This window comes from Lucilia sericata, unplaced genomic scaffold (genome assembly GCF_015586225.1).
Source record: "Lucilia sericata isolate MDLA Ls3-8-SP2 unplaced genomic scaffold, ASM1558622v1 Contig000863F_arrow, whole genome shotgun sequence".
Classification (NCBI taxonomy): Eukaryota; Metazoa; Arthropoda; class Insecta; order Diptera; family Calliphoridae; genus Lucilia; species Lucilia sericata.
This window is the reverse complement of record NW_023994854.1, coordinates 107,462-124,160: the sequence shown is the minus strand read 5'-3', so window position 1 is coordinate 124,160 and position 16,699 is coordinate 107,462. Positions and strand designations below refer to the sequence as shown.

At 30.9% G+C, this 16,699-nt stretch overlaps 1 protein-coding gene across 1 annotated transcript; it reads left to right on the top strand.

The window, feature by feature from the left end:
* Positions 1-321: 321 nt before the first annotated feature.
* On the top strand, positions 322-14,914 carry LOC119608649 (sprouty-related, EVH1 domain-containing protein 1). Its single transcript, XM_037963147.1, has 8 exons — positions 322-497; positions 4,112-4,481; positions 9,338-9,515; positions 9,586-9,834; positions 9,927-10,005; positions 10,467-10,705; positions 10,790-11,226; positions 13,459-14,914. Exons 2-8 carry the CDS (start codon positions 4,462-4,464, stop codon positions 13,583-13,585), a joined length of 1,329 nt encoding a protein of 442 aa, XP_037819075.1. The 5' UTR covers positions 322-497; positions 4,112-4,461; the 3' UTR covers positions 13,586-14,914.
* Positions 14,915-16,699: the final 1,785 nt, after the last annotated feature.

Sequence of the window (16,699 nt, the reverse complement as noted above, 5' to 3'; positions counted from 1 at the left end):
CTTTTTAAATATACATATCCTTTTTATAACAGGATAACAGTTGTGAACCTGTCAGTCTTAATTTTTAGAGTTCAAAGGCGTTGAAGTGAAATTTAGTTGGCAAAGCAGTCTGAAGCAATAACAGCCAACTAAGGCGAATATAAACAAGGTTAAGTGGAAAATTCATTATCTTTTTTATATATAGACTTTGACAGTATCAGTTACGAAAAAAATTCTTCCATATACGAGGAGTTTGACAGTAGTGCTATATATTTTCAGGAACAATTACACCATCAGCTGTTCAAATGACACCACCATCCATTAATTCGCCTTGGCAGCTAACAAACAAATGTAATTCTGTCGTCCTTCTGTGCAAAAGTCCGTGTAGTGAAAGTGAAAAAGAAAAAAATCATGCAAAAATCTAATATCGTATATATATAATACAAAAATATCCCTTATTTTTTACATTTTTATTTAACAATCTCAATATGCTAATAGTGCTACAATAATTAAAAAAAGTAAATAAATTTAAAAAACCCAAAATATCTATAACAAAAAAAAAATCTACTTAAAAAACAGCAGCTAAAAAATTGCAAAAAATCTTTGTGGAAAAAAGCACAAGAAAAAAATTCTTATACACAAAAGCCTAGCAAAAAGAAAAAAGTAAAAAAAGTGTGAATTGGAAAAGAATTCCTGTATTTCATTGGAGTTTTCTTTACTAAAATGCTGAGGGGAATGTGAAATTGTGTGAAATTCAAACACTAAACAAATGTTTGCAATTGGTTTATAATAAAACAAATATTGTTTTAATTCATAGAAAATGTTATAATATAGAAAAAATCGTATATAGGGAGTTGGTTAATATATAAAAGAAAAAAATAACATCGGTCTCGGAATTTCTTATGTACATATTTAAAACGAAAGGAAAAAAAGGCGAATTGAGAGTAAGATAGAAAGAGTTGCCATATCAGAAAGTGTAATTCAACCAAAGTAATACCCCTGGAATATCTCTTCAAAACAGTGTAATGTTAACTAAATGTGAAATTTGATGAATCTTTAATATTTGAGGGTTAATAGATAGATAGATAGATAGATAGATAAATAGATAGATAAATAGATAAATAGATAGATAAATAGATAGATAGATAGGATAGATAGATAGATAGATAGATAGATCGATAGAAGATAGATAGATAAGATAGATAGATAGATTAGATAGATCGATAGATAGATGATAGATAGATTAGCTAGATAATGATAGATAGATAGATAGAGAGCGAGATAGATAGAAGATAGATAGATAGATAGAAGATAGATAATAGATAGATGAGAATGATAGATAGATAGATAGATAGATTAGATAGATAGAAGATAGATAGATAGATAGCATAGCTAGATAGAATAGATAGATAGATAGATAGATAGATAGATAGATAGATAGATAGATAGATAGATAGATAGATAGATAGATAGATAGATAGATAGATAGATAGATAGATAGATAGATAGATAGATAGATAGATAGATAGATAGATAGATAGATAGATAGATAGATAGATAGATAGATAGATAGATAGATAGATAGATAGATAGATAGATAGATAGATAGATAGATAGATAGATAGATAGATAGATAGATAGATAGATAGATAGATAGATAGATAGATAATAGATAGATAGATAGATAGATAGATAGATAGATAGATAGATAGATAGATAGATAGATAGATAGATAGATAGATAGATAGATAGATAGATAGATAGATAGATAGATAGATAGATAGATAGATAGATAGATAGATAGATAGATAGATAGATAGATAGATAGATAGATAGATAGATAGATAGATAGATAGATAGATAGATAGATAGATAGATAGATAGATAGATAGATAGATAGATAGATAGATAGATAGATAGATAGATAGATAGATAGATAGATAGATAGATAGATAGATAGATAGATAGATAGATAGATAGATAGATAGATAGATAGATAGATAGATAGATAGATAGATAGATAGATAGATAGATAGATAGATAGATAGATGTGGCCTCCGGTAGGTTAGTGGTTAGTGTTCTAGTCTGGTAGACCGGAGGTGGTGGGTTCGATTCCCACCTGAGGCACTGGTTAAGGAGCGCACAACAGGCCCGATAGAGGCCTAGGTGTATTTCTTCGGATTTGATGTATATACATCCTCCTTTCAAACTAACTAACTAACTAACTAGATAGATAGATAGATAGATAGATAGATAGATAGATAGATAGATAGATAGATAGATAGATAGATAGATAGATAGATAGATAGATAGATAGATAGATAGATAGATAGATAGATAGATAGATAGATAGATAGATAGATAGATAGATAGATAGATAGATAGATAGATAGATAGATAAATAGATAGATAGATAGATAGATAGATAGATAGATAGATAGATAGATAGATAGATAGATAGATAGATAGATAGATAGATAGATAGATAGATAGATAGATAGATAGATAGATAGATAGATAGATAGATAGATAGATAGATAGATAAATAGATAGATAGATAGATATATATATAGATCTATCGATCGATCGATACTAGAACTAGATATGAACTAAAACTGCCAAAGCCTTACTGGTTCTCTTCACCGTTCAAAATCTCAGAATTCAGACCCCTACAATTGGATGTTACCATTCTGAATACCTCAAGCGAAGCCAAGTATCTTGCCTTAATTTTACATTCTAAGCTCTCGTGGAAACGTAATGCTGAGAGTCGAAGGAAGAAGGCATTATGTGTCTTCGATATATGTAAGAAAACCTTTGGAAAAAGATGGTGTATTCAACCATACATTGTACACTGTATGTGCAACGCGGTCATGAGACTTATTCTGACCTACGAGGCGGTGGATACCTATACTCATGTCTCTATTCTAAACAAGGTACAAAGATTAGCATGTCTTGCAATCACTAGCTCTATGAACTCCAAACTTCAAGCGATGCTAAATATAACTGCCCTTTCTCCACGACTTATGCAGTCGAACGGGCTGAAGCCTGGGCCCAAATTATGGCATACGATATCGATCGAAATCTCCATTTAGATTCTATTGAGATTTCGATCGTATGCCGTAATTTGTTCCTTGGTCGTATTGGTTACAGCACAATCAAACAGAAGCTACGCAGGCCAATCATGCCTACACTGAATTTAAATAGGACGTTAAGGAAGAGATATATGCCACGATTCAGCCGCGAGAATAATCTGGGAACTGAATCTATAAAATGAAGGATCTTAACTCCAAAGTTATAAAGACGAAATGTCTTCTCAATTGTATCCAATTACTGTCATAACTGACACAACATCATGTTGAGTTGATATGGATCTCAGGGCATATGAGCATCCGGGGAAATTAAATATATTATGAATGCGCAATCAAAGGGACGCCCCTAGACTTAACTCTTACGCAATGATTTATTCATACTGCTCTGGTGGCCTTATAGTAATTCATAGATGAGTGGGTTTTAAGTGAGACGAAACCCTGGTATTCGAATATCACCAATTGTGGAATATCCTGACTGCCCTGGCCCACTCTTACAAATGATAGAGCTAGGACTCTCTTGTCTTTTAGTAAGCTTAGGCATCTCACGGGTATAATTATTGGACACTGTGTGAATGGACATACTGAATCAACCAACTCTTATGAAGACATATACATATATATTTGAAGTCATAAGATAAAAGGAAACTTATTTATTTTTATTTTCTTGATTTTTTTTTAAATAACTCAAAACTTGTATATTTATCAAAATCTCTAATATGGCAACCCTTAAAAACGAAACAGCTACAGACAGAAACAGCAGAAATCGCCCAAAAAATCATATTTTCGCTCTGGTTGATGTTGTTGCTGTTATTGTATTTGTATTCAAAGCATATTTATTTGTATGTTTCTCCACTATTATTCTGTTCTGCTCCTACAATTCTTAAAAATCTCGCCTACAATTTTTAAGTTTTTATTTTACTTGTTTCTTTTAAAATCAGCTTTTGTGTATAAAAACTTATATAAAAAATAAAACAAAAACTAAATAAAAGTGTTGGTAATAAAACTAAATAATAAATTAATCTGTTTTTTTTACAAAAATCTAGTGTTAATAAGCAAACTTAAATGTAATAAAGAAATAAAAATTATATAAAAAATTCACTACCCAAAAAAATACAAAAAAAAAAAGAATAAAACAAAAAAGAAACGTAAGAATAAAATAAGCAGAAGTAAAAAAAGCACAAAACTATTAGCAGAATACTTGGTTCATTAAAACAGGAGGAGCGTTGTTGCCGTCGTCGTCGTTGTTGTCATCAGATTTTTTGAAAGAAGAAAACCCCGTGGTGTTGTCCAGCCTAGAGTTTGTGCAATTCTGCATGTCTGAATATTTTAAACATGGTGAAATTGACCACCGACACCATACGCTTCTATATTAGAATCTTTCTGATTACAAATCATGACAGAAGGACATGAAAGGTAAGTGTTTAAATGTATTTCGTAGAAGTTTCTAAAAGTGAAATAGTTTTTAACAAATTTGGTCAAAAAACTACTTTTACTTTTTTTTTAGTTTTTTGTATGCAAAAGAATTTTTTAGATACAATTTTTTTTTTGTTGGTAGCAAATACACTTAAACATAGCAATTTACATAGATATAATAGAGAGTAGCCAGATTGATGTAGGTTAGTTTGGAATTTTAAGTTGGAATTTGAAATATATAAAATTACTGAGTTGTGCGAGGTTGCAGTAGGTTAAGTGGTTAACGCATTACATGTTAATTATAGTCTGGGTTCATACCCTCAACATGAACTTCTGGTAAGTTTCTATTAATAAACTACTTACAATATACCTCAACAGTATCTTCATATAAATCGACTTTCGAATAACCGAACAATAGACTTTTTGTCGAAAAATTCGAAAAGTCGAAGTCGACTATTTTGTTCCAAAAAAGTCGATAACTCGACTATGGTCTGTGAAAAAAGTCGAAAAGTCGACTTTGTTAATAAAAGTCGAAAAAAGTCGATAAGTCGAAAAGTGGGAAAAAGTCGAAAATTGAAAATTGTAGAAACAAGTCAAAAATAGTCGAAAATCTTAAAAAAGTGGAAAAAAAGTCAAAAACTCTACAATAGTCGGAAAAACTCGAAAAAAGTAAAAAAATAGTCGAAAAAAAGTCGAAAATAGTCAAAAAGTCGAAAAAATCAAAAAGTCGGAAAAAATCGAAAAGTCGACTATTTATAAAATACTTATAGTCGAAAAGTCTAAAAGTCGACTTTTAATTAAATGAAAAAAGTCGAAAAATCGACTTTTCATAAAATGCAAAAAGTCGAGAAGTCGAAAAGTCGACTTTTAACTAAATGAAAAAAGTCGAAAAGTCGACTTTTCGTTTCAACTATAGAACCCTACCTCATTGCATTAAATCTTCGTTGAAGTAAAATAAATAGAAATTGGCTAAACTTAGCTTAAATTAATTCAGCTACTCTACACCAGAGGCTCTAAAAATATGTACCTCTTTCCAACAGAGGGCGAAGTCGACTTAAAATTGTCGGCGGCGACGGCTGATCCAAAATAATTCGCGGCGGCTTAAAGTCGGCTCAGAGCCGAACGTTTATAGGGAAATTGAAACTCTTAAATTTATGTTCAAAAATAATGTAAATATCAAAATTTAGAGACTGGGAGGATCACTTTGCTTAAAATATTAATAATAAATGATTTTTAAAAAAGGCTCAAAAGTTTCTATATTTATTCTACTTTAATTCTCATTTACACTCTCTGGAATCCGATAATGATATAAGGACCAAAATAGATATTCAGAATATGTTTATACTAATATAAAGATGCCGCATCTTCAACGCGCTCTCTTTTCTAATATTAATTATGACGAAGAATCGCCAAAGTTCTTAAAGATCATCGAGAAGTACATAATCAGAGTATTTTCTCGACTTCGAACTGTAAAATAAAAAAGAAAGTGAGGTTTTCTAAAAGGAATGTAATGCTTTATATGGAAAAATATGATACAGAATTATAGAAAAAGAAAATAATTATAAAAAAGTCAAAAGTATGGCTTTGATACAAGATAATCCACCGCTAAAGAGTTACAAGGAAATCGTATTGATTAAGTATACCAAAAAGAGCCTACGGGATGTTTGTTTTAAAGAGAACAATATTCTCTATATAACATATCTATAAGGAATTATATAGGTGACTTATTCGTTCATTTTGATTGATTTTAGATGACCTCTTGTCAGATTTAAAGATCAATTAAAATACCAATGGAAAACAGATCAAAATTCTCTTTGTAATCAAGCATACACAAGTTTTTTTTTACAGTTGAACAGTTAGCGGTAAATTACCATTAAGGCAACGTATACCCGACTTACAACGCGCCCAAATAAGGACAGTTTTTAAGTTATAGTCAATTTAAAATATAGTTTCGTTTTAAATCCCCACTACCTTAACAAATCCTCCACATCTGGCAACACAAAATATCTACAATTGCTAAGTGGTGGGTAGAGAGAGCGAGAATAAGCACTGTCAAAGAAAAATAGCATTAAAAGAGACAACAAGAGAGAGAAATGGCACTTGCCAAAAGTGTGTTCATTCATAACGGCAAATTACTATACACAGTTTTTTTCTGAATATCTCTCACACACAAAAGATAAAATAGAAGCAAAAAAAAATTGTTGACTATTGAAATGAAATGTTGAATGAATATTATTATCAATTACAATACAACTTGTTTAATTTAATGAATTTTTTTATTGCCTTCTTGTTTTTTTTTTTTTTTAATTGTTTGTTAATTACATATTTTATTTAACAACAACAACGAAAACTTAAATTTAGGGGAGTATACATACAGTTTTGTTGTTGTATTTTATTTCATTTTTTTTTGTTGCATATGTATAATCAAAATGCTTTTTTTTATATTCTGCTATATTCATGGGATATTTGTTGTTGTTGTTGCTGTTAGTATCTTGTTCTCTCTTTCGTATTTCTCTTTTATTAGAAAAATTCGTAGGTGATACTAATTTTTAGTTGTCTTAGGACATGTTTTTTTTTCGTTTTAATAATTTTATAGATTTTTAAGATATTTTTTAATAAATGTTTTATTTAGATTTGTTTATGTTGTTTTATTATTTGTTATTTTTTCGTGTGTAGTATTGAAAATTTAACCAATATTAAATCATTTCAAAGAGTTGCCAAATTTGTGGGAATTTTTTAAATAAAGGGGAACATTTTTTTAAGGACTTAAAGTCTATAATCTAGTGTAATCTTATCCTACTATAGACTATAGATTAGCCTATAGTCTAGTATATAGTCTAGTCTATAGTCTGGTCTATAGTCTGGTCTATAGTCTAGTCTATAGTCTAGTCTATAGTCTAGTCTATAGTCTAGTCTATAGTCTAGTCTATAGTCTAGTCTATAGTCTAGTCTATAGTCTAGTCTATAGTCTAGTCTATAGTCTAGTCTATAGTCTAGTCTATAGTCTAGTCTATAGTCTAGTCTATAGTCTAGTCTATAGTCTAGTCTATAGTCTAGTCTATAGTCTAGTCTATAGTCTAGTCTATAGTCTAGTCTATAGTCTAGTCTATAGTCTAGTCTATAGTCTAGTCTATAGTCTAGTCTATAGTCTAGTCTATAGTCTAGTCTATAGTCTAGTCTATAGTCTAGTCTATAGTCTAGTCTATAGTCTAGTCTATAGTCCAATCTATAGTCTAGTCTATAGTCTAGTCTATAGTCCAATCTATAGTCTAGTCTATAGTCTAGTCTATAGTCCAATCTATAGTCTAGTCTATAGTCTAGTCTATAGTCTAGTCTATAGTCTAGTCTATAGTCTAGTCTATAGTCTAGTCTATAGTCTAGTCTATAGTCTAGTCTATAGTCTAGTCTATAGTCTAGTCTATAGTCTAGTCTATAGTCTAGTCTATAGTCTAGTCTATAGTCTAGTCTATAGTCTAGTCTATAGTCTAGTCTATAGTCTAGTCTAGTCTAGTCTAGTCTATAGTCTAGTCTAGTCTATAGTCTAGTCTATAGTCTAGTCTATAGTCTAGTCTATAGTCTAGTCTATAGTCTAGTCTATAGTCTAGTCTATAGTCTAGTCTATAGTCTCGTCTATAGTCTAGTCTATAGTCTATAGTCTAGTCTTTAGTCTAGTCTATAGTGTAGTCTATAGTGTAGTCTATAGTCTAGTCTATAGTTTATAGTCTAGTCTATAGTCTAGTCTATAGTGTAGTCTATAGTGTAGTTTATAGTCTAGTCTATGGTCTAGTCTATATTCTAGTCTACAGTCTAGTCTATAGTCTAGTCTATGGTCTAGTCTGTAGTATAGTCTACAGTCTAAACTATAGTCTAGTCTATATTCTAGTCTACGGTTTTAACTATAGTTTAATCTATAGTCAAAACTATAGTTTAATCTTTAGTTTAAACTATAGTATAATCTATAGTCTAAACTATTGTCTAATCTATAGTCTAAACTATAGTCTAAACTATAGTCTAAACTATAGTCTAATCTATAGTCTAATCTATAGTCTAAACAATAGTGTAATATGTAGTCTAGTCTATACCCTAGTCTATAGTCTAGTCTATATTCTAGTCTATAGTCCTCTACAGGCAAAACTATAGTCTAATCTATCGTCTAAACTATAGTCTAATCTATAGTCTAAATATAGTCTAATCTATAGTCTAATCTATAGTGTAGACTATTCTATGGTCTAGTCTAGAGCCTAGTCTATAGCCTAGTCTATAGTCCAGTCTCTTATCTAGTCTATAGGCTAGTCTATAATCTAGTCGATATTCTAGCCTATAGTCTAGTTCATAGTGTAGTCCATAGTCTAGTTTGTCTTCTAGTGTACAGTCTTATCTATAGTCTTCTCAACACTACAGTCTTGTTCATAATTCGAAGGTTACATTCCTTATTTTCACGTATTGGCAACCCTTTTTGCAAATTCTATTTTGTTTTCGCTCTTCCTGCAAAAACAAAGACATTAAATATCAGGCGAATATCTGACAGGCGAGTTTTCTATGAATGAAAAAGAAATGTTGAATAGTTTTATGATTTAAAAAACGAACCAAATATGCAACAAAAGTCCTTTTCGTTAGTTTTCGTACTTATTGTTAGATGAATGAAAAACTATAATTTATGTTTGTATGTCACAAGTTTGTTTTCTTTTTTCGCATTGTTATAAATGTAATAAAAACTACTATAAATAGAGGTTTGTCTTAAAAGGGGGTAAATAGGATATTTATATGTACAAAGGAGTTTTTCTTTAGTCAAAAGTTTTGGTCCTTTAGCTTTCAAACATTGTCTAATAGGTATTTTGTTTTTGGTATTTTTCTAGCGATTTTCTAGTAACAGTAAGAGCACAGGTTATGACCAGAGACGAAAGCACTGAAGGTTGGCTACCACTGGCCGGGGGTGGTCTAGCTAATGTTTCAATACGTAAACGAGCTAGACTATCCCCTGGTGCTACCGGACATGAATACATCATATATGGTCAAAGAATATCAGATCAAAGTGTAAGTTTTCTTTTTTCAAACGATATTTATAATATTAAACACAAATTAATTGTATCCTTTTCCCCTCTAGGTTATATTAAGCTGTGTCATAAACCGTGATCTAAAATATTATAAAGTTATGCCTACATTTCATCATTGGCGTGCTGGTAAACAAAGAAATGGTCTTACCTTTCAAACTGCTGCTGATGCGCGTGCTTTTGATAAAGGCATTCTGCGAGCATACAATGAATTAATTGATGGCATGGCCAAAGCAAATCCTTCCATTATATGTCCACCATTAACCAAATACGATTCGGTTGGTGAAGATGATGTTTTTATGGTGAGTTGTTTTTTCTTTTCTCTGTGTTTTTTTTTTTATTGTTATTTTTGTTGTAACCCAATTTTGTGTGTTTCATTTTTCTATTTATAAAGACTTTAGACTTGCCCTGTGAATCAATTGATAATAAACAAAAAGGTCATTCCAGTCCAGAGGGCAGTGAAAATAGTCATGGTATGTTATAACATAAAATAAATAAAATAAAAATTAATAAAAAGTTAAAGTGTTAAAAGAAAATGTAAAACAATTTTGTTCAAATATAAGTTTTCTTTAGAAAATTTGTCTAGTATAGACTATAGATTATATTAGACTAGTTTATAGTTTAGTCTATAGTCTAGTCCATAATCTAGTCTTGTCTATATTTTAGTCTATAGTCTAGTCTCTAAACTATTCTATAGTCAAGTCTATAGTTTAATCTATAGTCTAGCTCATAGAATAGTCTTTAATCTAATTTATAGTCCAGTTTATAGCCAAGTTTATAGTCTAGTATATAGTTTAGTCTAAAGACTGGATTAGAGTTCATTCTATAGTCTTAACTATAGTTTGAACTAAAACCTAGACTATAATTTCTTCTATTCTCTAGAATATAAAGTTATTCTAATATTTTCCTTCCCACTTTTCAACACATCTTACAGTCAGCTTAAAAGATCGTGGTGAAAGATTTAATGACGATAAAAAAGATAAGGAAATTGCAAAAATTCATTACATATCGGGTGAAAACTCTTGCATGCAAACACCTCCACCAGGCAGTGCTAATACAACCAACAACACTACGACAACCACCATCAGTAACAATACAACAGCAGCAACAACTGAAACAACACCAGCCGCAATTGCTCCTAGTGAAAACTATTCCTATGTTACTTTGACAGCTGTAAGATTTTTAATAATACAACAATAATACAAAATTTATTGTTTAATAATACTTCTTCTTCTTATTTTTATTAACTCCCCCTAGGTTCATGACTATAATTATCCAGTGGTAGATCAACCTGTAGCCGCTCAAGTCCTAAGTGCACGTTGTGATTCTATAACTACTCTGAAAAAACTCAATGCCATTGAAGCTGCTTCCCACTGTCTTGTCTCACAATCTTCACCCATTTCCGGTGGTATTATCAAAGATCCCGATATTGATATACTCAAGCAAAAATTACAGAAACCATCACAGTCCTCCCAGCAACTGACACGTTGTCGTTATTGTCATGAACTCTATGCTGATGATTGTAATCGTAGGGGTGCGTGTGAGTTTGCTCCGGATTGTTTTCGTTCGGGTTTGGAGTGTATATCGGGTATAGGTTGTGCTCGCTGTATGGTTTATCATTTTATGAGTGATTCAGATGGTGAGACACCACAGCATCCGTGTGAGTGTGTTAATGAGGATGGGTGCACTAAAAGGTAAGAGGAATGATAATAGAGACTAGACTATACACTAGACTATAGACTAGAATAAAGTCTAGACTAGACTAGACTAGACTAGACTATACTAGACTATAGACTAGACTATAGACTAGACTATAGACTAGACTATAGACTAGACTATAGACTAGACCTATAGGCTAGACTATAGACTATACTATAGACTAGACTATAGACTAGACTGTAGACTAGACTATAGACTAGACAATAGACTAGACTATAGACTAGACTATAGACTAGACTATAGACTACACTATAGACTGGACTATAGACTAGACTATAGACTAGACTATAGACTAGACTATAGACTAGACTATAGACCTAGACTATAGACTAGACTATAGACTAGACTATAGACTAGACTATAGACTAGACTATAGACTAGACTATAGACTAGACTATAGACTAGACTATAGACTAGACTATAGACTAGACTATAGACTAGACTATAGACTAGACTATAGACTAGACTGTAGACTAGACTTTAGACTAGAGTATAGACTAGACTAGACTAGACTATGACTAGCTAGACTAGACTATAGACTAGACTATAAGACTAGACTATAGACTAGACTATAGACTAGACTATAGACTAGACTATAGACTAGACTATAGACTAGACTATAGACTAGAGTATAGACTAGACTATAGACTAGACTATAGACTAGACTATAGACTAGACTACACTATAGACTAGATTATAGACTAGACTATAGACTAGACTATAGACTAGACTATAGACTAGACTATAGACTAGACTATAGACTAGAGTATAGACTAGACTATAGACTAGACTATAGACTAGACTATAGACTAGACTATAGACTAGACTATAGACTAGACTATAGACTAGACTATAGACTAGACTATAGACTAGACTATAGACTAGACTATAGACTAGACTATAGACTAGACTATAGACTAGACTATAGACTAGACTATAGACTAGACTATAGACTAGACTATAGACTAGACTATAGACTAGACTATAGACTAGACTATAGACTAGACTATAGACTAGACTAAAGACTAGACTATAGACTATAGACTAGACTATAGACTAGACTATAGACTAGACTATAGACTAGACTATAGACTAGACTATAGACTAGACTAGATATAGACTAGACTATAGACTAGACTATAGACTAGACTATAGACTAGACTATAGACTAGACTATAGACTAGACTATAGACTAGACTATAGAGACTATAGACTAGACTATAGACTAGACTATAGACTAGACTATAGACTAGACTAGACTATAGACTAGACTAGACTATAGACTAGGCTATAGACTATACTATAGACTAGACTATAGACTAGACTATAGACTAGACTATAGACTAGACTATAGACTAGACTATAGACTAGACTATAGACTAGACTATAGACTAGACTATAGACTAGACTATAGACTAGACTATAGACTAGACTATAGACTAGACTATATACTAGACTATAGACTAGACTACAGACTAGACTATAGGCTAGACTATAGGCTAGACTATAGGCTAGACTATAGGCTAGACTATAGACTAGACTATAGACTAGACTATAGACTAGACTATAGACTAGACTATATACTAGACTATAGACTAGACTATAGACTAGACTATAGACTAGACTATAGACTAGACTATAGACTAGACTATAGACTAGACTATAGACTAGACTATAGACTAGACTATAGACTAGACTATAGACTAGACTATAGACTAGACTATAGACTAGACTATAGTCTAGACTATAGACTAGACTATAGTCTAGACTATAGACTAGACTATAGACTAGACTATAGACTAGACTATAGACTAGACTATAGACTAGACTATAGACTAGACTACAGACTAGACTATAGGCTAGACTATAGGCTAGACTATAGGCTAGACTATAGACTAGACTATAGACTAGACTATAGGCTAGACTATAGACTAGACTATAGACTAGACTATAGGCTAGACTATAGACTAGACTATAGACTAGACTATAGACTAAACTATAGACTAGACTGTAGAATAGACTATAGGCTAGACTAGACTATAGACTAGATTATAGACTAGACTATAAACTAGACTATAGACTAAACTATAAACTAGGCTTTATATCGCTCTTTTGTCTTGACTGATTTCCATCTTTGGTTTTGACCATAGTTTGACTCTTTACATCATTTTAATATTTCTCCATTTTTCTCTATTTTTTTCTTTAAGATGGATCGGTTTAACTTTATTATCTTTATTGGTGCCCTGTCTATGGTGTTATCCTCCCTTAAGAGTTTGTCATTTAATTGGTATTTCATGCGGCCTATGTGGTGGGAAACATAAACCGCAAGTTTGACATTGGGAGGCTGGATTACAAAACAATAAAAAACAAGCCAAATCCAAAAAGCAGCAACAAAAGCAACAACAACAACAACATCAGCAGCAGCAAAACCAGCTTAACTATAATGATTACTATGATAATTTTTCTTCTACATACAACAACAAATGGCAGCAGCAGCAACAACAACAACAAACCTATAAAAATCAATATGAATGGGATCTTAAATATTATAATAATAAAACCTATAAGGAACTTAAACAACCAATAGCCAATAGCTATTCCTCCTACAAATGTGACTATTTGGCCGATGAGGATGATCCCTTTAAAACAACGTTTCCTCTAAAAAAGCAACATAACTTTGGTAATATTTATTATTAAAAGAAAACAAGAAATTCTAAAAAATGTAATTAAAACAAAACGGAAAACTCTTTTAAAGGTCCTTTTCCAAAACAAGAAAATAACTTAAAAAGGGGCTTAAAACTAAGAATTTATTATTTTAGTTTTGAATTTAAGTTTTTTTTATATAAAACTTTTTTCTGCATTAAGCATTTGTAGGGTTTTTGTAATTAGTTTTTGTTTAGTTTATTTCTTTTTATATTATTAATCATTTAAGTTTTTATTGTATATAGTTTAACCAGCAAACTTTAAGTAACACAAAAAAAACCATTAATTTTTAAAAAAATATAATACTTCAAAGAAGTACCTGTTTAAGTCTTAAAACACAATTTTTAATAACACTCTAACTACAATTGTTTTTCTTCTTCTACTTCTATCAAATCTAATTTGTTTAATAAGTATGAAAAAAAAACTCATATTATTATTTATTTTTTTTTTTATTATTATTAAAACTAATTTAATTTAACGTTCTTTTTTATACATAATTATTAATATGTATTTCTTAATATTTTTTTTGTATGTTTTTGTTTTAAAAAGAAAGGTATACAATTAAAAAAAAAAACACAAAAATAGCTCTTTAACACAAAAACCAGTATTATTAACTTTTTTTTTTTATTCTAACAAATGAATACCTATGCTAACTAATAAGTTTCCTACATTATGCACAAATTTTTTTGTTTTAAAAATGGCGCAAATAAATAACACAAATAAAATAATAACATTAACTCCAAAAGTAAAATGGCTATACACAAAAAAAGGTTAAAGGGTTGAGAGGGCTAGTGAAAGGAAAAGATCAAGATTTTGCAATAACCTATAGTTGTGTTAACATTCAAGGCTATAGATTAGGAGATAATGGACTATAGTTAAGACTATAGATCAGTCTAAAGTGACTACTATAGATCAGTCTGAAATCAAGAATAAAGATCAGTCTATAGTTGAGACTATAGATCAGTTTATAGTTACGACTATAGATCAGTCTATAGTTACGACTATAGATCAGTCTATAGTATATTGTCAAGACTTTAGATCAGTCTATAGTTGAGACTACAGATCAGTCTTTAGTCAATACTATAGATCAGTCTTTAGTCAAGACTATAGATCAGTCTATAGTTGAGACTATAGATCAGTCTATAGTCAAGACTATAGATCAGTCTATAGTCAAGACTATAAATCACAGTATAGTTGAGACTATAGATCAGTCTATAGTTGAGAATATAAATCAGTCTATAGTTGAGACTATAGATCAGTCTATAGTTGAGACTATAGATCAGTCTATAGTTAAGAATTTAGATCAGTCTATAGTTGAGACTATAGATCAGTGTATGTTGAGACTATAGATCAGTCTATAATTGAAACTATAGATCAGTCTATAGTTGAAACTATAGATCAGTCTATAGTTGAGACTATAGATCAGTCTATAGTTGAGACTATAGATCAGTCTATAGTTGAGACTATAGATCAGTCTATAGTTGAGACCATAGAATAGTTGAGACTATATATCAGTCTGTAGTTGAGACTAGATAAGTCTATATATAGTCTATACTGTAGATCAGTCTATAGTTGAGACTATAGATCAGTCTATAGTTGAGACTATAGATCAGTCTATAGTTGAGACTATAGAAAAGTCTATAGTTGAGACTATAGATCAGTCTATAGTTGAGACTATAGAAAAGTCTATAGTTGAGACTATAGATCAGTCTATAGTTGAGACTATAGATCAGTGTATAGTTGAGACTATAGATCAGTCTCTAGTTGAGACTATAGATCAGTCTATAGTTGAGACTATAGATTAGTCTATAGTTGAGACTATAGATCAGTCTATAGTTAAAACTATAGATCAGTATATAGTTGAGACTATAGATCAGTCTATAGTTGAGACTATAGATCAGTTAATAGTTGAGACTATAGATCAGTCTATAGTTGAGACTATAGATCAGTCTATAGTTGAGACTATAGAAAAGTCTATAGTTGAGACTATAGATCAGTCTATAATTGAGACTATAGATCAGTCTTTAGTTGAGACTATAGATCAGTCTATAGTTGAGACTATAGATCAGTGTATAGTTGAGACTATAGATCAGTCTATAGTTGAGACTATAGATCAGTCTATAGTTGAGACTATAGATCAGTCTATAGTTGAAACTATAGATCAGTCTATAGTTGAAACTATAGATCAGTATATAGTTGAGACTATAAATCAGTCTATAGTTGAGACTATAGATCAGTCTATAGTTGAGACTATAGATCAGTCTATAGTTGAGACTATAGATCAGTCTATAGTTGATACTATAGATTAGTGTATAGTTCAGACTATAAATCAGTATATAGTTAAGATCAGTCTATAATTGAGACTATAAATCAGTCTATAGTTGAGACCATAGAACAGTCTATAGTTGAGACTATAGATCAGTCTGTAGTTGAGATTAGATAAGTCTATATATAGTCTACACTGTAAATCAGTCAGTAGTTGAGACTATAGATCAGTCTATAGTTGAGACTATAGAACAGTCTATAGTTGAGACTATGGAACAGTCTATAATCAAGATGATAGATCAATACATAGTTAAGATAACAACAACAATAGTCAATTCTGTAGTCGAGACTTCACATCAGTCTATAGTCGAAACTATAGATCAGTCTAAAGTCGATACTATAGATCAGTCTATAGCCAAGACTATATTTAAGACCCTAAACCCATCCATAGTCGAGAAAATAGTATATTATTTAGACAAC